At 43.7% G+C, this 22,438-nt stretch overlaps 1 protein-coding gene across 7 annotated transcripts in view; it reads left to right on the top strand.

The window, feature by feature from the left end:
• hspg2 (heparan sulfate proteoglycan 2) overlaps positions 1-22,438 on the top strand; it is a 551,229-nt gene that overhangs the window by 184,210 nt on the left and 344,581 nt on the right. For all 7 annotated transcript variants that reach the window (XM_072245063.1, XM_072245064.1, XM_072245068.1 and 4 more), the window contains one exon: positions 3,804-3,862. In XM_072245063.1, the coding sequence (XP_072101164.1) occupies positions 3,804-3,862 (59 nt within the window). The remainder of the gene's footprint in view (positions 1-3,803; positions 3,863-22,438) is intronic.

Raw genomic sequence — 22,438 nt, 5'->3', positions numbered from 1 at the left:
GATTGGGAACAATGCATTTGAGGAGAAATGTGATTGGAAAGGAACTGGAAGGTAACATTGGATAAATAAACACTAACTATGCAGAGGAATAGTTGGTTGAAATGGCCAGTCTGTGCTGTAAATTCTCTGTTAGTTCGTTAATCACAAGGTCATTGTTTTTTCTGGCCACTGTAAATCTTGCTGATACTTTAGGGATGCACACTTTACCCTGTTTAGTAACCTGCTGTGATTAATAGCATCATTCTCCATATTACAGAGAATGAGATGTTAATTTGTTGGTTTAAAAATATTTGGAATCAGAGATCATGGACACAGGCCCTTCTGCCCAAATGGCCCATGCTGACCAAGATAGTCCCATTTGCTAGTGTTTGTCCGACAGCCCTCTAAGCCTTTCCTATCCATGGACCTGTCCAACTGTCTCTTAAAAGCTTTTATTGTACCTGCCTGAACTACTTCCTCTGGCAATTCATTCCACATAGATAACATTGTTTGTGTCATAAAAAAGTAGCCTCCCAAGCTCCAATTAGATCTCCTCTCCCCCCCCCCCACCTGAAAACTGTTCTCTTTAGTTCTTGATTCCTAATCCTGGGGGAAAGATGACTGCATTTTCCTGATCCATGCTCCTCATGATGTTGTTATAAATGTATATGACATTGCTTCTATTCCTTTGCTCCAGAGAGTAAAGTTCTAGCCAGTGAAAAGTCCCCCAACAACTCAATTGCTCAAGCTCTGGCTTGTAAATCTTTTCTACATTCCTTCTGGTTTAATAACATCGTTCCTATCACAGAATGACCAAAACTATACACAATACTCTTAATTGCAGCGTCTCCACTGTCCTGTACAACCAGCTGGCCAGTTGATTGGAAGGGGCCACTAGCAGGGATGACGGCAGAACAGCGATGGCTGGAGTTTCTGAGGGAAATTTGCAAGGCGCAGCATAGTGCATCCCAAAGATGAAGAAGCATTCTAAAGGGAGGCTAAGGCAACTGTGGCTGACAAGGGATGTCAGCATAAAAGGGAAAGAAAGGGCGTATAATAAGCAAAAATTAGTGGGAAGTTAGATGATTTGGGAAGCTTTTAAAAACCAATAGAAGGCAACTAAAAAAGAACCATAAGGAAAGAAAAGATGAAATATGAAGGTAAGCTAGCCAATAATATGAAAAATGGTAGATAAGTCATTGGATCAGATGGACTACATTCCAGGCTTCTGAAAGAGGTAGCTGAAGGGTTTGTGAAGGCACTAGTATTAATCTTTTAAAAAATCAGTATATTCTGGAATGGATCCGGAGGATTGGAAAATTGAAAATGTCACTCCACTCCTTAAGAAGGGAGGGAGGCAGAAGAAAGAAAATTATAGGCCAGTTGGCCTAACTTCAGTGGTTGGGAAGATGCTGGAGTCCATTATTGAGGATGAGGTTTCAGGCTACTTGGAGGTGCGTGATAAAGTAGGCGAAAGTCATTATATTTCCTGTATATCAGTGAGACCTAGCATAGATTGGGAGACTGCTCCTTCTGCCAGAAAAAGCGGGAACTCCCAGTGGGCACTTCCCATTCCCATTCTGACGTCAGCCTTGTCTACTGCTGCCATGAGGCCACACTCAGGTTGGAGGAGTAACAACTTGTATTCTGTCTGGGTAGCCTCCAACCTGATGGCATGAACATCGATAGAGGCCTTTCCAGCCCTCTATCTCTTTCACCAGTCGACTTCCCAGCTCTCCACTTCATCCCTTCCCTTCCCCCTCCCCCTCCCCCAGTTTCGCCTATCACCTACTACTTTGTGTTTCTCTCTCTCCTCCTGCACCTTCTTACTCTGACTTCTCATCTTTTTTACTCCAGTCCTGATGAGGGGTCTCAGTCTGAAACATCAGCTGTTTACTCTTTTCAATAGGTGCTGTCTGGCCTGCTGAATACCCCCAGCATTTTGTGTGTGTTGCTTGGATTTCCAGCATCTGCAGATTTGCTCTTGTTTGTAAAAGTCAGTATGGTTTCCTTAAGAGGAAATCTTGCCTGACAAATCTGTTGGATTTCTTTGAGGAAATTATGGGCAAGATAGAGAAAGGAGAGTCAGTTAACATTGTTGACTTGGATTTTCGGAAGACCTTTGACAAGGTGCTGCACATGAGACTGTTTTAACAAGATAAGAGTCCAGGAAAGACACCAACATGGATAGTGGAACATAGTGTTGGGAACTGTATGGTCATGCACTTTGGTCATACACAGTGTTGGGAAGTGTATGATCATGCACTTTGGATATACATAGTGTTGGGAAGTGTATGGTCATGCACTTTGGTGGAAGGAATAAGGGGATAGACTATTTTCTACTTGGGGAGAAAATTCAAAACTCAGAGGTGTAAAGGGACTTTGGGAGTCCATGTGAACATTTCCCTAAAGGTTAACTTGCGGGTTGAGTTGGTGGTAAGAAAGGCAAATGCAATGTTAGCATTCATTTCCAGAGGACTAGATTATAAGAGCAAGGATGTGATGTTAAGGTTTTATAAGGCATTGGTCAGACTGCACTTGGAGTATTGTGAGCAGTTTTGGGCCTCTTATCTAAGAAAAGACGTACTGCCATCGAGGGTCCAGAGGAGGTTCACGAGAATAATTCCAGGAATGAAAGGGTTAATATATGAGGGATGTTTGATGGCTCTGTGTTTGTACTCACTGGAGTTCAGAAGAATGAGAGGGGATCTCACTGAAACCTGTTGAATATTGAAAGCCTTAGATAGAGTGGAAGTGGAGAGGATGTTTCCTATAGTGCCGAAGTCTAGGACCAGAGGGTACAGCCTCAGAGTAGAAGCCTGCCCACTTAGAACAGAGATGAGGAGGTATTCTTCAGCCGGTGGATGGTGAATCTGTGGAATTAAGTGCCACAGACATCTGTGGAGACCAAGTCAATGAGTATATTTAAAGCAGAATTTAATAGGTTCTTGATCAGCCAGGACGTCAAAAGTTATGGGGAAAGGGCAGGAGAATGGGATTGAGAAGGATAATAACTCAGCCATGATGGAATGGCCAAATGGGCTAATCCTGCTCCAATGTCTTCAGGTCATATGGTCTTTCTACTATCAAGCTGGTTGTGTATCCAGTTAGCCAGCTCTTCTGGGTCCCATGTGCTTTCACCATCCAGAGCAACTCACGATGTGGAAAAGACCTTACTGAATTCCATATAAACCATGGCTGCAAACCTGCCTCATCACCTTTTGTTTTGCCATATTATCAACAAGCTCAAAAAAGTTCATAAGACATGATCACCCATGTACAAATCCATGCTGGCTACCCCTAATTAAACCGTGTTTCTAAATGCACGTACACCTTATCACTCAAATGACTCCTGTAACTTCCCTGCCACAGGTGTTAGACTTACTGTCAATAGTCCTAGGTTTATCTTTGACGATAACAGCACAGCATTCGCTCCCAGCCAGTTTGCTGCTACCTTACCTGGTATATTGGAGGATAGGCAGTTGATGCAAAGGCTATGAATTTCAGTGGCATTTGTTTTCTAAAATATGTTGTGCTTTTCTTTATTACATTGGTTGGTAGATCGGCTGATGTAGCCTAGTGGCAGCCTGTTGCCCAGGATAACTAGTGCGGTAGAACCCAGTTTGTGATAACCAGTGCAAAGTTCTGATCTGGACTTTGCACTGAGTGCAATTCCTGAGCAACTTGCTGTAGTCAGCATGCCAGTTGTAAAAGCTTGTGATGGTATCACACATGACAGGCTCACTGAATTCAATGTTTTAAGTAAAGGTAGCATCAGACTTGGTAATATCGTCTTCACCACTAATAATACCATCTCTTTACAGCTTGAATCTGAATTCTTCAGGATCTCAGGAGACCAGTCAGTCACTGTGGTGTGGATTAGGTAAGTGTCATTTCGACACAGTCTCACTGTATGAGAACCACAGGAAGGCATACCAAGCATGAAACTAAAACGGTAGACATTAATCTCAGCACCTGTCACAATTTATTTTCAAATTATATTTTCTTAACGTATTACAGAAGGAGGCCATTTAGTCCATCAATTTCATGTAAGCTCTAATAGTAATCCCATTAGTACCAATACTCAATTATTTCCCTGTCACACGACTCCCTCGCACTTGGATCAATTCCCCCCCCCCATTTTGCCATTCACATATGTAGGAGCAATTTACACTGGCTGATTAACCACTTGATCCACTTTTCTGGAATGTGGGAGGAAACATTGATCGTGTGGATGGTCAGAGGCTTTTTCCCAGGGCTGAAATGGCTAGCACGAGAGGGCATAGTCTTAACGTGCTTGGAAGCAGGTACAGAGGAGATGTCAGGGGTAAGTTTTTTTACACAGAGAGTGGTGAGTGCGTGGAATAGCGATGGTGGTGGAGGTGGATACAATAGGGTCTTTTAAGAGACTCCTGGATAGGTACATGGAGCTCAGAAAAATAGAGGGCTATGGGTAACCCTAGGTTAGGTTATTTCTAAAGTAACTATGTGTTCAGTACAGCATTGTGGACCAAAGGGCCTGTATTGTGCTGTCGGTTTTCTATGCTTCTGTGAAACCAAAGCACTTGGGTGAAACCCAGGCAGTCACAGAGAAAGGTGCAAATTTCACACAGATGCTGTAGTTAAGCCAAGTCTCTCTTCTGGTCTTGAATAGTTGCACAATTATTTCTACTGACATTCACAATTCACACAGCACAAATTACCCTGATGGTTTATATTTTAAAACACATTTTCTTGTTATGGGTTGTTAATTTTCTGAACAATGACATTAGCTAATGGATTACCGTGAGCTCCCCTGCCCTGGAGAGTTTTTGACAATGTGCTGAGATGAAGTTTATTTCATCAGAGGCCACAATGTGAATTGGCCTTGGAGGTGTTTAACATACGTTGTTCTGTTTGCACTTTTCACATCTCTCTGTCGACATACCCTCCTGCTGAGTGAGTGAACCTGCCAAACAGGAAGAATTTATTATGATTTAGATAATGACCCAGGGGTTACCTAGACTTAGGTGCATTGAAAACCTGTAACATGAAAAGATAAAACTATAATTCATGTTTCTGTCTGGCTGGGCTTGGCTTCCATCCCGGGTATTTTAACTTCTCAGCTGAAAGAGTACACTAACACACAACACTTGCTGAGCTGCACTCAGGAGTGCCCCTGCACTTTCATATCCGTATCTACCTGACTGGCTACCAGCATCCTGCACCTTCATATCCGTATCTACCCTGACTGGTTACCGGCATCCTGCACCTTCATATCTGTATCTACCCTGACTGGCTACCAGCATCCTGCACCTTCATATCCGTATCTACCCTGACGGGCTACCGGCATCCTGCACTTTCATATCCGTATCTACCCTGACTGGCTACCAGCACCCTGCACTTTCATATCCGTATCTACCCTGACTGGCTACCAGCATCCTGCACCTTCATATCCGTATCTACCCTGACTGGCTACCGGCATCCTGCACTTTCATATCTGTATCTACCCTGACTGGCTACCAGCATCCTGCACCTTCATATCCGTATCTACCCTGACGGGCTACCGGCATCCTGCACTTTCATATCCGTATCTACCCTGACTGGCTACCAGCACCCTGCACTTTCATATCCGTATCTACCCTGACTGGCTACCAGCATCCTGCACCTTCATATCCGTATCTACCCTGACTGGCTACCGGCATCCTGCACTTTCATATCCGTATCTACCCTGACTGGCTACCGGCATCCTGCACCTTCATATCTGTATCTACCTGACTGGTTACCAGCATCCTGCACTTTCATATCCGTATCTACCCTGACTGGCTACCAGCATCCTGCACCTTCATATCCGTATCTACCCTGACTGGCTACCGGCATCCTGCACTTTCATATCCGTATCTACCCTGACTGGCTACCGGCATCCTGCACCTTCATATCTGTATCTACCTGACTGGTTACCAGCATCCTGCACCTTCATATCTGTATCTACCCTGACTGGCTACTGGCATCCTGCACTTTCATATCTGTATCTACCCTGACTGGCTACCAACACCCTTCCTTCATATCTGTATCTACCCTGACGGGCTACCAGCATCCTGCACCTTCATATCTGTATCTACCCTGACGGGCTACCGGCATCCTGCACCTTCATATCCGTATCTACCCTGACGGGCTACCAACACCCTTCCTTCATATCCGTATCTACCTGACGGGCTGCCAATACCCTTCCTTCCATGCAGAACTATTTCAGTACATAACATTTCACTGGCCCTGTGATTTGGCATTTCAGTGGAGGTGGTGGTAGAGGCTGATTCAATCGCAGAATCATTCCACATTGAAAGAGGCCATTTGGCCCTCTATATCACAGCCAGCCCTTTCCAAGATCAGATCAATTCACCCATCTCGCCACGTTTTCCCTTAGGCTCTCAGTGACTAAGCTTCAGGATCTGAATTTAAAAGTGGTCAGTTCTAAGCGATGTAGGTTATATTGTTGTAAGGACATCACTGGTTACTATGTGCAACGAGATGTAAATTATAGTGGAATACACTGTTTGACAGTCTGTTGTACCCATCTGTTCACCTGGGTATATAGAGGAAGGAAGATGTGCAGAACTATTGATCATGATTCTGGTCACATTACCGTATCTACCTGATATCTGATACCTGATACTGAGGTGAAGTCTTACACCTACAGCAACTCAGAGGAAGACTATTCCACTCATATCCACAGCTGAAGAGCTGTCTCATCAACATGCACAAACGAGAGAATCTGCAGATGCCGGGCATCCAAGCAACACATCAGTTCCTTTTCCCTCTCCTATTTCCCAGTATCCCGCAACCTTCTCTTACTCACACCTACTCATCAATTCCTCTTGTTTGATTAATTCTGGGAGAAATTTACGACGATGTGGGAGTAAGCGACTGCATTGCGGGAAACCCACACAGTCACATAGAGAACATACAAACTCAGCCAGGCAACCACAGGCTGATGAGCTTTTCATCAGTGGTGGGAATGTTATTGTGAAAGATTATGAGACAGAATTTATTTACATTTGAAAAGTACCGATTAGGGCCAGTCATCCTGGCTTTGTGTGTGGGTAAATTGCATCTCATGAATTTGACTGGCTGTTTTTAAAGAGATTATCAAGAGGATTGATGAGAGCAGGGTAGTAGACATTATCTACATAGACTCTTGCAAGGTCTTTGATAATGTCCTACATGGACGGCTGGTCCAGAAGGTTAGATTATACAGGACTCAGGGTAGCTAGCTAATTGGAAATTAAATTGGCTTGGTGATAGGAGGCAGAGGATGACATTGGAGGCCTCTGGGCATTGGAGTGCTGGCCCCGTGTCATATGTATTAAAGATTTGGAACAGAATTTAGGCGACATGATTCGCAAGTTTGCAGATAGCACCAACATTGAAGGTAGAGTGGACATTGAGAAGGGTTGTCAATGATGGCAAATCAAATTTGCCACTCAAAGTGATACATTTTGTGAAGTTAAACCTGGCCAGGGCATACACAATAATTGCCACAGCCCTGTGGAGTGGTGTTGAACTCGGAGTACATAGTTCCCTGAAAGTGGAATACAGGTAGACAGGCTGGTGAGAAAGGCATGTGGTGCTTGACTTCATTGGCTGGGTCGTTGCACATCATGATACAGCTGTGCAAAGTGTTGGTGTCCACAATTCCGAGGATCTCACCTGGTCCCTGAACTCCTCCATCCTGATCAAAAAGGCACAACAATGCCTTTATTTCCTGCGGAGCATGAAGAAAGTTCACCTCTCTCCCAGGATACTGACAGACTTTTACCGCTGTACCATTGAGAGCATACTCAGTATGGTATGGCAATTGTCCCATATCGGACCGCAAAGCACGCCAGCGTGTGGTGAAAACTTCCCAGTGGATTATCGGCACCCAATTGCCCACCATTGAGAACATCTACCATAAGTGCTGCCTGGGCAGGGGGAAAAGCATTATCAGGGATGCATCTCGCCCTAACCATGGACTTTTTACTCTCCTCCCATCCAGTAGGCGTTACAGGAGCCTCCGCTCCCGCACCAGCAGGCACAGGAAGAGCTTCTTCCCTGAGGCTGTGATCCTGCTGAACCTCTCATCACAGCGCTAAGCAGTATTGTATCCGTATTGTACTGTCTCAGTACTTTTATATTTGTGTGCTGTAGCACTTTTTTTATTCGTAGTTATTTTGTAAATAACACTATTCTTTGCATTTCTGGTCAGATGCTAAATGCATTTCATTGGCTTTGTATCTGTACTCGGCACAATGACAATAAAGTTGAATCTACTCTAATCTAATCTAAACTGAACATCGAGCTATGTGTGCATTTCTGGTGACTACACTGTAGGAAGGATGTGACTAAGAGGGCAAACAAAATATTCCCAGCGGTGTTGTCTGGATTGGAAGTCTTGCATTATCAGAGCAGATTGGATGATAGGAGGTATAAGGGGGGATCGATTGAGCTGTCTAAAGTTCTGAGAGGCAGAGACAGGGTAGGTGTCCAGAGTCTGTTTTCCATGATTGGCATGTATAAAACTAGGCTGGCATGATTATACATGTATAAAACTAGGTTTAAGCTAAGAGCTAGGAGGTTTATATGTGACTTGAGTGGTAATTTTTCACATTGAGCTTTCAGAACAGGTGGTGGAGATGGAATAGCAACAACATTTCAAGAGGCAGGTGGCAGGTACTTGAATAAGCAGGGAAAAGAAGGATATGGAATTAATACAGGCACACAACTATAGATAGGCATGGTGGTCAACAGAGATGTGGTGGGCTGAAGGGCCTGTTTGTACACCAACAATGACGGATCAGGACTGAGCCTGGTTACGGGAGCTGTGAGACAGCAGCTCTGACTGCAGGTGCCACAGATGTCCACTGAAGGGGTGATGGGAAAGGTGAAGACTGGCAATGTATGTGAATTATAAAAACTGTGAACAAGTTTTGAAATTCCCTTGAGGATCTTGGAAATGAGATGTGGAGAATGCCAGCTTTCTGCAGCTGGAACCCAGCCGATCGTAACAAATATTTTTCTCTAATCATGTAGAAGAGGAAAGCTGAAAAGTATCCCACTGACCACAGCATTCCAAATTCATCACTCATCGTGCTGAAGCTATGTCACACAAACCTCTTTAGGAATAGATCACGCTTTACTTCCAATGATGGCCCACTCCCACTCTCTTGTCTGGTGACAATCCATGTATTATTTAGTCAGCTTGGCAAATTCAGAGTCTCTTTTGGATTCTTGCTACATTTGAGATAGAGCATTAATTTTTAACATGCTGCAGAGCGTGTTTCAACACTGATTTCCTGATCACAGCAACCCACTCTCTTCATACAGCAGGTCCCCTGACAGTTAACCCAGCTGACTGACAGGATGGAGGCTCCTGATTTGATCTCCAGTTTGTACTAAGTTAGATGTCACACAGAGATATTCCTCTGACTAACAGAAGTCACACAGAGATATTCCTCTGAATTTTTTTCAAGAGCAAAGGATCAGGAGTAGGCCACTCAGGCCCTCGAGCCTGCCTCATCATTCTGTAACCTCATGGCTGATCTCACCCTGACCTCTGCTCCTTGAATGTGTTTGCTCCACAAAGCACTCAATTCCCTGCTCCTTCAGGATGTTATCTCCCTGAAAGGCCCCTACTCATCTAACCCCTGTAGCTCAGTGGGGTAGAACATTCCAGTAAATTGCCGCCCTCTGAAAGAAAAAAATTCTGTTTTTCTCAGTTCTAATTGACTGCCACTGATACTCCTCAGCTGGTAATCTAGCACCGAGTGAAACTCCTCACTCCTCACTCTCTTGCAATCTACAGAGCGGAGGGTGGAGCAGAGGGTGCAGCTGATGGAGCTGCTACCTTGCACAGTAGTGGCCATAGGTTCCGACCCAACTCCGGTGCTGTTTGCATGTTCTTCCGTTGACAGCACAGTCACCCCTGGGTGCTCTGGTTTCCTTTCAAGTCCCAAAGATGGACGGCTTGGTAGGTTAACTGGCCAAAGTGTGTAGGTATGTGGTAATGTTGCGGTGGGAGTCAACGAGAGTGTGAGGAGAGTAAAATACAGGATTAGTACAAATGCATGGTTGATGGTGATGACGTAAAGGGGGTGAACCAATGGAAAGCATCTGGCCATGCGTGGTCATGTACTGAAGACCTGTGATGATCATCAGGCTGGAGTGTTCACTGACATCTTTAACCTCCAGCTTCGGCAGTCTGAGGTACCCAATTGCTTCAGTCATACTTAGGGTTGCCTACTGCCCCGTATTAGCCGGGACATCCCGTATATTGGACTAAATTGGTTTGTCCCATACAGGACCGCCCTTGTCCCGTATTTCCCCCGCTAAGGTAGAGTGTTCCTTAGCGTTCCTATGAAACCATTCGTAAGCTGAAATGGCGTAAAGCGAAGAAGCAATTACCACTAATTTATATGGGAAAAATTTTTGAGAGTTCCCAGACCCAAAAAATAACCTACCAAATAACACATAAAACCTAAAATAACACTAACATATAGTAAAAGCAGGAATGATATGATAAATACACAGCCTATATAAAGTAGAAATAATGTATGTACAGTGTTGTTTCACTTAACAGATTCGGGAAGATTAAGCCAAAACTGATTTGTAGAAAAAAATTAGCACATACACGCATGCACACACAGGTGCCCGCGCAAGGCTTCATGGTCATGATAGTCTTTCTCGGGGTAAACAAAAGTGTCCCGTATTTGACTGCTACTTTTGTCCCTATTTGGGAGTGAGAAAGTTGACAACCCTAGTCAGCAGAAGAACTTGGTAACTTGCCTCAGTGACTACCGTCCAGCAGCACTTACATCCACTGTGATGAAGTGCTTTGAGAGGTTGATCATGAAATATGTCAACATCTGCCCAAGGAGTGACTTGACCATCACAAATGGTCAACGGCAGATGCCATTTCGTTGGTCTTTCACTCAGCCCAGGAATATCTGAATGCTCTTCATTGAATTAGGATGCCCTTCATTGACTACAGCTCAGCATTCAATGTTATCACCCCTCAAAACTAATTAATAAGCTCCAAGATCTAGATCTCAATACCTTGTGCAACTGCATACTCAATTTTCTCTTGCCATTGCTACCCTGCGGTTATCCCTGCTTGGACTGGCAACATCTCCTCCACAATCACCATGGGTACAGGAGCACCACAAGGCTACGTGCTTAGTCCCCTGCTCTACTCGCTTTATACTTATAATTGTGAGGTTAATTTCAGCTCCAGTACCATATTTAAATTTTCTGAAAACTTATCACTTTTGTTGGCCAAATCAAAGGCAGTGACAAATTGGCAGAAGGAGGAAGATTGAAAACCCATGCCAATTCAGAAGACTGATTATTGACTACAAGAGAAGGAAACCGGAGGTCCATGAACTAGTCCTCATGAGGGGAACAGAGGTGGAGAAGGATAAGTAATTTTAAATTCCTTGGCATTACCATTTCAGAGGATCTGTCCTGGGACCATCATATAAGTGCCATTACAAAGAAGGCACTGCAGTGCCTGTACTTTCTTAGAACCCCTGACAAACTTCTGTAGGTGCACAGTGTCCTGACTGGTTCTATCATGGCCTGGTGTGGAAGCACTGATGCCCAATAATGGAAAAGCCCACAGCCCAGTCTATCACAGGGAAACCCTTCCACCATTGAGTACATCTAGAAGGACAGCTTCCACAAGAAGGCTGCATCCTTCATCAAAAGCCCCCACCGTATAGGCCATGCTCTGTTCTCCCTGCTTCCATCACAAAGTACAGGAGCCTTAGGTTCCATAGTACTGAGTTCCTGGACAGTCACTACCCTTCAGGCTAACTTCACTCACCTCAACACTGGGCTGATTCCACAATCTCATCTCTCACTCTAGGGACTTGACAAATCTATTTCAAATAATATTTATTTACTTTATTCGTTTTTGCACTTTGATGTTTATCACTCTGTGTAGTTTTCTTGATTCTGTTGTATTTCTTTGATCTAGTGAATGACTACTAAAATGAATCTCAAGGCAGTATAGTATATGTACTTTGATAATAAATTTACTTTAAACTCTGAGCCCAACTTGAGTTCAACTTGAGATTTGAGATTAAAGTCTGACGTGGCAGTATTTCAGTGGAGTAAAGGAAATTACAGTGGTATGAGAGAGGTATTGGCCAAAGTAAATTGGAAGGAGATGCTGGCAAGGATGACAGCAGAGCAGCAATGGTGTGAGTTTATAGGAAAAATGAGGAAGGTGCAGGATTGATGTATTCAAAAAATGAAAAAATGCTCAAATTTCAAAATTATACAAATGTGGCTGACAAAGGAAGCCAAGCGAATGTAAAAGCAAAAGAGAGGACATACAACAAAGCAAAAATTAGTGGGAAGATAGATGATTAGGAAGCTTTTAAAACTCTACAGAGAGCAACTAAAGGAATCATTAGGATAGAAAAGATGAAATATGAAAGCAAGTTAGCAAACAGTATAAAAGGGGATAGTAAAGGCTTTTTCAATTATGTAAAAAAAAATAAAAGAGATGAGTGTGGATATAGGACTACTAGAAAATGAGGCTGGAGAAATAATAACGGGCCAAGAAGATGGCCGATGAACTAAATGAGTTATTGCATTACTCTTCACTTTGGAACACCCTAGCAGTGTGCCAGATGTTGAAGAGTATGAGGGAAGAGAAGGGAGTGCAGTTACTGTTACTGTCGGAGCAGTGCTGCCAGGATAACCAAGGGCACGACCCACCCAGCCAACACACTTTTCATCCCTCTTCCCTCCAGGAGAAGGCTCAGGAGCTTGAAGACTCGTACGGCCAGATTTGGGAACAGCTTCTTTCCAATTGTGATAAGACTGCTGAACGGATCCTGACCCGGATCTGGGCTGTACCCTCCAAATAATCGGACCTGCCTCTCAGTTTTTTTGCACTACCTTACTTTCCCTTTTCTATTTTCTATTTATGATAAATAATTTAAATTTTTAATATTTACTATCAATTTGTACTCCAGGGAGCGCGAAGCGCAGAATCAAATATCACTGTGGTGATGTACACTCTAGTATCAATTGATCGGCGACAATAAAGTAAAAGTAAAGATGCTCAAAAAGCTGGAAGACCTAAGAGTACATGTAGGTCACCCAGACCAGATGAACTACACCCCAGGGTACTGAAAGAGGCAGTGGTAGAGATTGTGGAGGCATTAGTAATGATCTTTCAAATCACTGGACTCTGGCATGGTGCCAGAGGACTGGAAAATTGGAACTGTCACTCCCCTCTTTAAGAAAGGAGGAAGGCAGCAGAAAGGAAATTATAGACCAGTTAGCTTGACCTCAGTGGTTGGGAAGATGTTGGAGTCAATTGTTAAGGATGAGGTTACGGAGTACTTGGTGACAGAGGACCAGATAGTACAAAGTCAGCATGGTTTCCTTGAGGGAAAATCTTGCCTGACAAATTTGTTGGAATTCTTTGAGGAGATGACAAGTAGGATGGGATGTAGTGGATATTGTATGTTTGGCATCACCCTCCACCTGGTCCTAACCCACCTGGACAAAAAAGACACGTACGTTCGAATGCTGTTCATAGACTTCAGTGCAGCAATCAACACAATCATTCCTCAGAAACTGATTGGAAAGCTGAGCCTGCTGGGCCTGAACACCTCCCTCTGCAACTGGATCCTAGACTTCCTGACTGGGAGACCTCAGTCAGTCCGGATTGGAAGCAGCATCTCCAACACCATCACACTGAGCACGGGGGCCCCCCAGGGCTGTCTGCTCAGTCCACTGCTGTTCACTCTGCTGATCCACAACTGTGCTGCAACACACAGCTCGAACCACATCATCAAGTTCGCCGATGACAGGACGATGGGTCTCATCAACAATTCAATTCAAAAAACTTTATTGTCATTCTAACCGTATATCAGCTCTGCAGAGCAGAATGAGACAGCGTTTCTCAGGAGCAGTGCAATCATAACATAACAAACGCAACACTAAATAATAAACATAACAATAAATAGTAAAACACAACAGCCACATGTCAGTTAAAATCAAGTTGTAAGTGTCCAGTGCAAGTTAAAAGTGTCCAAAGCAGAGTCAGGTGGAGCAGCTATTTAGCAGTCTGACTGCCTGTGGGAGGAAGCTGTTTAGTAGCCTTGTGGTTTTAGTTTTGATGCTCCTGTAACATTTGCCTGATGGCAGAAGAACAAAGAGTTCATGGAGAGGGTGTGAGGGGTCTTTAATGATGTACCGTGTCTTCTGGAGTCATCGACTCTGAAAGAGGTCTTGGACAGAAGGTAGGGAGACCCCAATAACCTTCCCTGCTCCGCTAACCACCCTCTGCAAGGCTTTTTTGTCGACAAGAGTGATGAGTCAGCATACAGAGAGGAGATGCAGCGGCTAACGGACTGGTGCAGAGCCAACAACCTGTCTCTGAATGTGAACAAAACAAAAGAGATAGTTGTTGACTTCAGGAGAGCACGGAGTGACCACTCTCCGCTGAACATTGATGACTCCTCCGTAGAGATCGTTAAGAGCACGAAATTTCTTGGTGTTCACCTGGCGGAGAATCTCACCTGAACCCTCAACACCAGCTCCATAGCAAAGAAAGCCCAGCAGCATCTCTACTTTCTGCGAAGGCTGAGAAAAGTCCACCTCCCACCCCCCATCCTCACCACATTCTACAGAGGTTGTATTGAGAGCATCCTGAGCAGCTGCATCACTGCCTGGTTTGGAAATTGTACCATCTCGGATCGCAAGACCCTGCAGCAGATAGTGAGGTCAGCTGAGAAGATCATCAGGTCTCTCTTCCCGCCATCACAGACTCTTACACCTTACGCTGCATCCACAGCAAACTGCATTATGAAGGACCCCAAGCACCCCTCATACAAACTCTTCTCCCTCCTGCCATCTGGCAAAAGGCACCGAAGCATTCAAGCTCTCACGACTAGACTATGTAACAGTTTCTTTCCCCAAGCTATCAGACTCCTCAATACTCAGAGCCTGGGGTGACAACAACCTACTGCCCTCTACTGTCCCTATTGTCTTGTTTATTATTTATTGTAATTCCTGCACTGTTATGTGCACTTTATGCAGTCCTGGGTAGGTCTGTAGTCTAGTGTAGTTTTTGTGTTGTTTTACGTAGTTCAGTGTAGACAATAGACAATAGGTGCAGGAGTAGGCCATTCGGCCCTTTGAGCCATCACCGCCATTCACTGTGATCATAGCTGATCATCCACAGATCATCCACTTTGGTGGCAAAAATAGGAAAACAGATTATTATCTGAATGGTGGCCGATTAGGAAAAGGGGAGGCGCAACGAGACCTGGGTGTCATTATACACCAGTCATTGAAAGTGGGCATGCAGGTACAGCAGGCGGTGAAAAAGGCGAATGGTATGCTGGCATTTATAGCGAGAGGATTCGAATACAGGAGCAGGGAGGTACTACTGCAGTTGTACAAGGCCTTGGTGAGACCACACCTGGAGTATTGTGTGCAGTTTTGGTCCCCTAATCTGAGGAAAGACATCCTTGCCATAGAGGGAGTACAAAGAAGGTTCACCAGATTGATTCCTGGGATGGCAGGACTTTCAATGAAGAAAGACTGGATGAACTGGGCTTGTACTCGTTGGAATTTAGAAGATTGAGGGGGGATCTGATTGAAACGTATAAGATCCTAAAGGGATTGGACAGGCTAGATGCAGGAAGATTGTTCCCGATGTTGGGGAAGTCCAGAACGAGGGGCCACAGTTTGAGGATAGAGGGGAAGCCTTTTAAGACCGAGATTAGGAAAAACTTCTTCACACAGAGAGTGGTGAATCTGTGGAATTCTCTGCCATAGGAAACAGTTGAGGCCAGTTCATTGGCTATATTTAAGAGGGAGTTAGATATGGCCCTTGTGGCTACGGGGGTCAGGGGGTATGGAGGGAAGGCTGGGGCGGGGTTCTGAGTTGGATGATCAGCCATGATCATAATAAATGGCGGTGCAGGCTCGAAGGGCCAAATGGCCTACTCCTGCACCTATTTTCTATGTATGTTTCTATGTATGTTTCTACAATCAGTATCCAGTTCCTGCCTTATCCCCATAACCTTTGATTCCGCTATCTTTAAGAACTCTATCCATCTCTTTCTTGAAAGCATCCAGAGACTTGGCCTCCACAGCCTTCTGGAGCAGAGCATTCCATACATCCACCACTCTTTGGGTAAAAAAGTTTTCCCTCAACTCCGTTCTAAATGGCCTACCCCTTATTCTTAAACTGTGGTCTCTGGTTCTGGACTCACCCATCAGTGGGAACATGCTTCCTGCCTCCAGCATGTCCAATCCCTTAATAATCTTATATGTTTCAATAAGATCCCCTCTCAGCCTTCTAAATTCCAGAGTATACAAGCCCAGTCGCTCCAATCTTTCGACATATGAGAGTCCCGCCATCCCAGGAATTAACCTTGTGAACCTACGCTGCAGTTCTCGCTGATACGGTGGGTTAGTGGGTGGAGGTGTTGATCAGCCTTATTGCTTGGGGAAAGTAACTGTTTTTGAGTCTGGTGGTCCTGACATGGATGCTACGTAGCCTCCTCCTTGATGGGAGTGGAATAATAAGTCCATAAGCATGGTGGGTGGGATCCTTCACAATACTGCCATTCTTTTCTCTGTCACCTTTCTGGTATATCCTGTATGTCTGCCACAGTGCAGTTTCTTTACCAAAGTTCAACGTTCAGAGTAAATTTATTATCACATATATCATCCTGAGATTTGTTTTCTTGTGGGCAAACACAGGACGCACAAATAACCAAAGTGCAAAAGACAACAAAACTATGCAAATACAAAAGGAAAATAATAATAAATAAATAAACAATATCAAGAACATGAGATAAATAGTCTTGAAAGTGCATCCATAGGTTATGGAAATGGTTCAGTGATGGGGCGACTGAAGTTGAGTGAAGTTATCTGGTCTGGATCAAGAGCCTCATGGCTGCATGGTAATAACTGTTCGTGAACCTGGTGGTGTGGGTCCTTGATAATGGATGCTGCTCTCCTGCAGTAGCACACCATGTAGATGTGCTCTTTGGTGGGGAGGGCTTTATCCACGATGGATTAGAATTTATCCACTACCTTTTAAAGTTGCTGACCCTCTCCATCTCTGATCCCCCGCTGGTTTCCTCCTCCTGCTCAATAATAATTGGTCTTGCTGGCATTGAGTGAGAGGTTGTTGTTGTGGCATCAATTCAATTCAATTCAAATTTAATTGTCACTCAACCATAGATAAATACTCATGAATACAGCCAAACAAAACAGCTTTACTCTGAGGTCAAGGTGCAAAACAGAGTAACACAGCCACACACAGCTCAAAGCCCATACAAGATTGTAAGCACAACTGGTATCAAAATCATACAATAAAAGAGTCCAAAACTTGTGCAATCGAACCCCGGGGAGGGGGCCTGTACAGTTACCTGCCTGGATGCGACGCTACACTGCCCCCTGTTGGAGTTCACCAGTCCCAACCACCCCAAAACAAAAAATATAGTTTTTGTATTGTTTCATGTAGCACCATGGTCCTGAAAAACGTTGTCTGGTTTTTACTGTGTACCAGCAGTTATGGTCAAAATGACAATAAAAAGTGACGACTTGACTTGGACTTTCAGAAGACCTTTGACAAGTTGCCAAACATGAGGCTGCTTACCAAGTTAAGAGCCCTTGGCATAACAGGGAAGTTACTGGCATACTTAGAGTATTGGCTGATTGGTAGGAGGTAGTGACTGAGAATTAATAGATCCTTTTCTGGTTGGCTGCCAGTGACTAGTGGTGTTTCACAGAGGTCTGTCTTTTTTTGCTGTATATCAATGATTTAGATGATGGAACAGATGACTTTGTTGCCATGTTTGCAGATGATATGAAGATTGGTGGAGGGGCAGGTAGTGTTGAGGAAACAGATAGGCTGCAGAAAGGGTTAGACCGATTAGGAGAATGGGCAAGAAAGTGGCAAATTATATACAATGTTGGAAAATACATGGTCATGCACTTTGCTTGTAGAAATAAATGTGCAGACTATTTTCTAAATGGGGAGAAAATCCAAAAATCTGAGATGCAAAGGGACTTGGGAGTCCTTGCGCAGAACACCCCAAAGGTTAACTTGCAGGTAGAGTCAGTGGTGAGGAAAGCAAAGGCAATGTTTAGCATTTATTTCAAGAGGTCTAGAATACAAGAGCAAGGATGTGATGCTGAGGCTTTATAAGGCACTGGTGAGGCCTCACCTTGAGTATTGTGAACAGTTTTGGGCTCCTTATCTAAGAAAAGATATGCTGGAATTGGAGAGGGTTCAGAGGAGATTCAAAAGGATGATTCTGGGAACGAAAGGGTTATCATAAGAGGGACGTTTGATGGCTCTGGGTCTGTACTCACTGGAATTCAGAAGGATGGGGGGGATATTATTGAAACCTTTCGAATGTTGAAAGGCCTAGACAGAGTAGATGTGGAAAGGATGTTTCCCATGGTGGGAGAGTCTAGGACAAGAGAGCAGAGCCTCAGGATAGAGGGGCTTCCATTTAAAACAGAGATGTGGAGAAATTTCTTTAGCCGGAGGGTGGTGAATTTGTGGAATTTATTAACCTAGGCAGCTGTGGAGGCTGGGTCATTGGGTGTACTTAAGGCAGAGCTTGACAGGTTCTTGATTGGACATGGCATCAAAGGTTACGGGGAGAAGGATCAGACGCAATTGAATGGCAGGGCAGACTCGATGGGCCAAATGGCCTAATTCTGCTCCTGTGTCTTATAGTCTTATGGACTGAACCAGCCAATCCATCTCGCTCTTGCATGCCTCCTTGTCACCATGTGAGATTCTGACACCAATCGTGTCACTGGTGAATTTATAGTTGGTGTTTGCATTGTGCCTAGCCATACAGTCAAGGGTGTAGAGAGATTGGAGCAGAGGGATAAGCATTAATTCTTGTGGTGTACCAGTCACTGTGTATGGAGTTGGCATGCATTAGCATGGATAGAGTGATTGGTTAACCAATAGAAGGCAAAGAGTTGGGATAAATGAGTCTTTAGACCATAAGACATAGGAGCAGAATTAGGACATTCAGCCCATCAAGTCTGATCTTCCATTCCATCATGGCTGATCCCAGATCCCATTCAACCCCATACACCTGCCTTCTCACCATATCCTTTGGTGCCCTGACTGAAGAAAGGGTATTTTTGGTTGGCAATCAGTGATAAATGGAGTGCCACATTAATAGATGCTGGACCCACAACTGTTTGCAAGACGCATTAACAATTTGAAAATCTAGGTTTGCTAATAACGCTAAACTGTGTGGAAAAGCAAATTGTGCAGAGGATGCTGAAAGCCTGCAGAGAGATATAGATAGGTTAAGTGAATGGGCAAATGTTTAGCAAATGAAGTATATTATTAGTAAATGCAAGGTCATCCACTTTGGAAGGAGAAATGGAAGATTAGATTATTATTAAATGGTGAAAGATTGAAGCGTACTTTTGTGCAGAGTGACTTGGGATTGTACATGAATCGCAAGAGGTTGGTTTGCTGGTGCAACAGGTATGAAACTGTCATGTGGAAATTGGAATTCGTTGCTAGAGAACCTGAATTTGAGTTATGCTGCAACTATGCAGGGTACTTGAGGCTGCAGCTGGAGTACTGCATACAGATCTGGTCTCCTTACTTAAGAAAAAGATATACTAGTTTTAGAGTTGTTGCTGATGTGGTTCACCAGCTTGATTACGGAGATGAGGGGGTTAGCCTACGAGGAGCGATCGAGTCTCCTCAGACTATACTTACTGGAATTCAGAAAGATGAGAGAGGATCTTATAGAAACATGTAAAATTACAAAAGGGGGTAGGTCATAGGCAGGGAAGTTGTTTCCACTGATAGGTTTGACAAAAACTAGGGGACATAGTCTCAAGGTTTCGGGGAGTAAAATTAGGACAGAGATGAGAAGGATTTGCATTTCACAGAGAGTGGTGAATCTGTCGAATTCTCTGCCCAGTGAAGCTGAGGCTGCCTCATTAAGTATATTTGAAACACATTCATATAGATTTTTACATAGTATGGCAATGAAGGGTTGTGAAAAGGCAGGTAGGTGGCACTGGGTCCATGGCCAGGTCATCCATGATCTTAATGAATGGCAGAGCGGTCTCAATGGTCCAGATGGCCCCAATACTCCTTTTATTTCTTTTGTTGTTTCGTGCAGAAGAACATCTGGATTCCTTTATTCATTTGTTATCTCTCTCTGGAAGGAAGGGGCTAAGGAAATGTTGTTTTGGACCCCAGTTCTTATGGCTACCTTATGACGCACACAAATTGCTGCAGGAACTCAGCAGGCCAGGCAGCGTCTATGGAAAAGAGTATATTCAATATTTTGGGCCGAGATCCTTCATCAGGACTTCCAGCATTTTGTATGTGTTGCTTAGATTTCAGCCTCTGCTCTCAGATTTTTTAAATGTTGTGAGTCCCTTCAGGATTAGGACCAGTGAATCGCTTCCCAAACCTCAAATCCCTTGACTCCATCTGAATGATGTTTTCTCAACATTTGGCCGAAAAGATAAAGGCTGATGTTATAATGGAGCCATGTCCAAGGACAGAACAGTTTGGCAGTTTTCCATGGATGGACACCAACTAAACTGATGAAACCAGTCCTGAATACTCACTGCCCAGAGAGCTCTGCTGGTCATTGCCCCTAACTCTAGTTGTACTGTATGCTTATAGTCTATTAGATCCTTTCCACCCGAAAATAGTCCTAAAAAGTTCCAACGTTCTACACGGCCTTATCGCCAGTTGTACTGACCAAGTTTACTTATCCTGTTTTGTTTTCCATTCTCGCTAACCTCATTGCTGGCCAGTGCCAGCCCTGGTCCTCCCATCTTTCAGTTGAATCACAGCAACTCTTATCTCAACATTGCAACAGGCTCCTTCTGCTTCCTGACTGTGCAACAGCAAACTTGATCTTTTTTCTTAATTCTTTGTTTTGATATCCTGTCTCCTTGCTGAACTGTGGAAAAAATTGCATCCTGCTTTGGGGTTATTTATTATTAGATCACTCTCTGTTGTGTAACTAATGGCCTTTGGTGTGGCACTATTGAACTGACTTTATTTCTTACATCCCTCACACACGAAGAGTAAAAATCTTTACGTTACTTCTTCCTTTCTGGGGGAAACGAATAAGTTGTCCAGGCTGCCTTGACATTTTATTATGTGCTTCCACTTTATGAAGGACTTGTGTTTAATATTTGTTCCGTTTGCGAGGTTAACAAGTTCTTTGATTTCCTCCATGTTGCAGTTTAGCCAGTTGATATCTGGTAACCATTCTGCCACCATGTGGGGCTGATTTTTCCCTCTCTTGTTTTTCGGAAATCTTGGAATTAGAGAGGATTTAGCTCACTTCCCCACTGACCTGGTACCGGCTCTTTGAAAATACAATCTAATGAATTCCACTCCTTGGCTGCTTCTTTAAGCAGTTATCCAATTTTCCCTTTGAAAATTATGATTTAATTTGCCTGCAGCACTATTTCAAACAGCGGATTCCAGATCATGGCATAACAGATGTTCTCCTCGTCACCTCTGACTGTGTCCTGACCCTCCCGGTGGAATAATAATTTCTCCTTGCTTATTCTGTCTGAAGTCTTCAAAGGGAAATGGATTTGTGGGAGTACTCTGAGAGCTACCAGAGTCTTGATGGATCAAATGACCAAACTTGAATGAAATTTGGAATGTGAATAGTTTGAAGAGCTCCATGAAATCTTTTAATTTCCTTCTCGAGGGAGAATACTCCCAACTTACCTCATTTTTCTGAGGAAGTTTCTTGCATGTTTTACCACCCCCTTCATTGCATTATTAAGATTTTTGAAGCTGGTTAGATCAGGTTTGAATCAAAATCCTTGTCCTATGAGTCAGAATCTGGTTCTCCAGTACATTATCCTTCTATGTGACCCCAGTGTTCAACTGAATTAAAACCCAATAACCAGAACACAACATACAGTACATGCTCTGAATGTGCCCCATCCATACTCCAACTTGATAATGAATATGAGTACTATAATATTTATTATTTCTGTTAATTTTTTCAAGACCTTGAACGTTTAAGGATTTTTGTGCAGGAACACAAAACAGTGAACGGGTCATGAAATTATTTTTTGTATGCACTCTTAGAATAGAAAGTGGAATAGATTTTGATACAGCTAAGCCAAGCTCTGGAGAGCTCACATCTGGAACACTGTGTACAGTTCTGTGTATTCATTTTGGAAAAAATTATTATTGGTCGTGTAGTTGCAGATTAACACATGTATAATGGTTTCAGAATTTCAAAGGTTTAATCTTGAGGAGGATTGGAATTTGAAAGACTGTTTTAGAATATTGGCAGAACTCTATAGGATAGTGGAACAGGAAGTCAGCAATTGAAAATATTAACTCTTTTTCTCTCTCCACATTTACTGTCTGACCTGCTAAGTATTTCTAGTATTTAATGTCTTTATT

Source organism: Mobula birostris, chromosome 27 (assembly GCF_030028105.1).
Source record: "Mobula birostris isolate sMobBir1 chromosome 27, sMobBir1.hap1, whole genome shotgun sequence".
Taxonomy (NCBI): domain Eukaryota; kingdom Metazoa; phylum Chordata; class Chondrichthyes; order Myliobatiformes; family Myliobatidae; genus Mobula; species Mobula birostris.
This window is presented reverse-complemented; position numbering and strand designations above follow the sequence as displayed.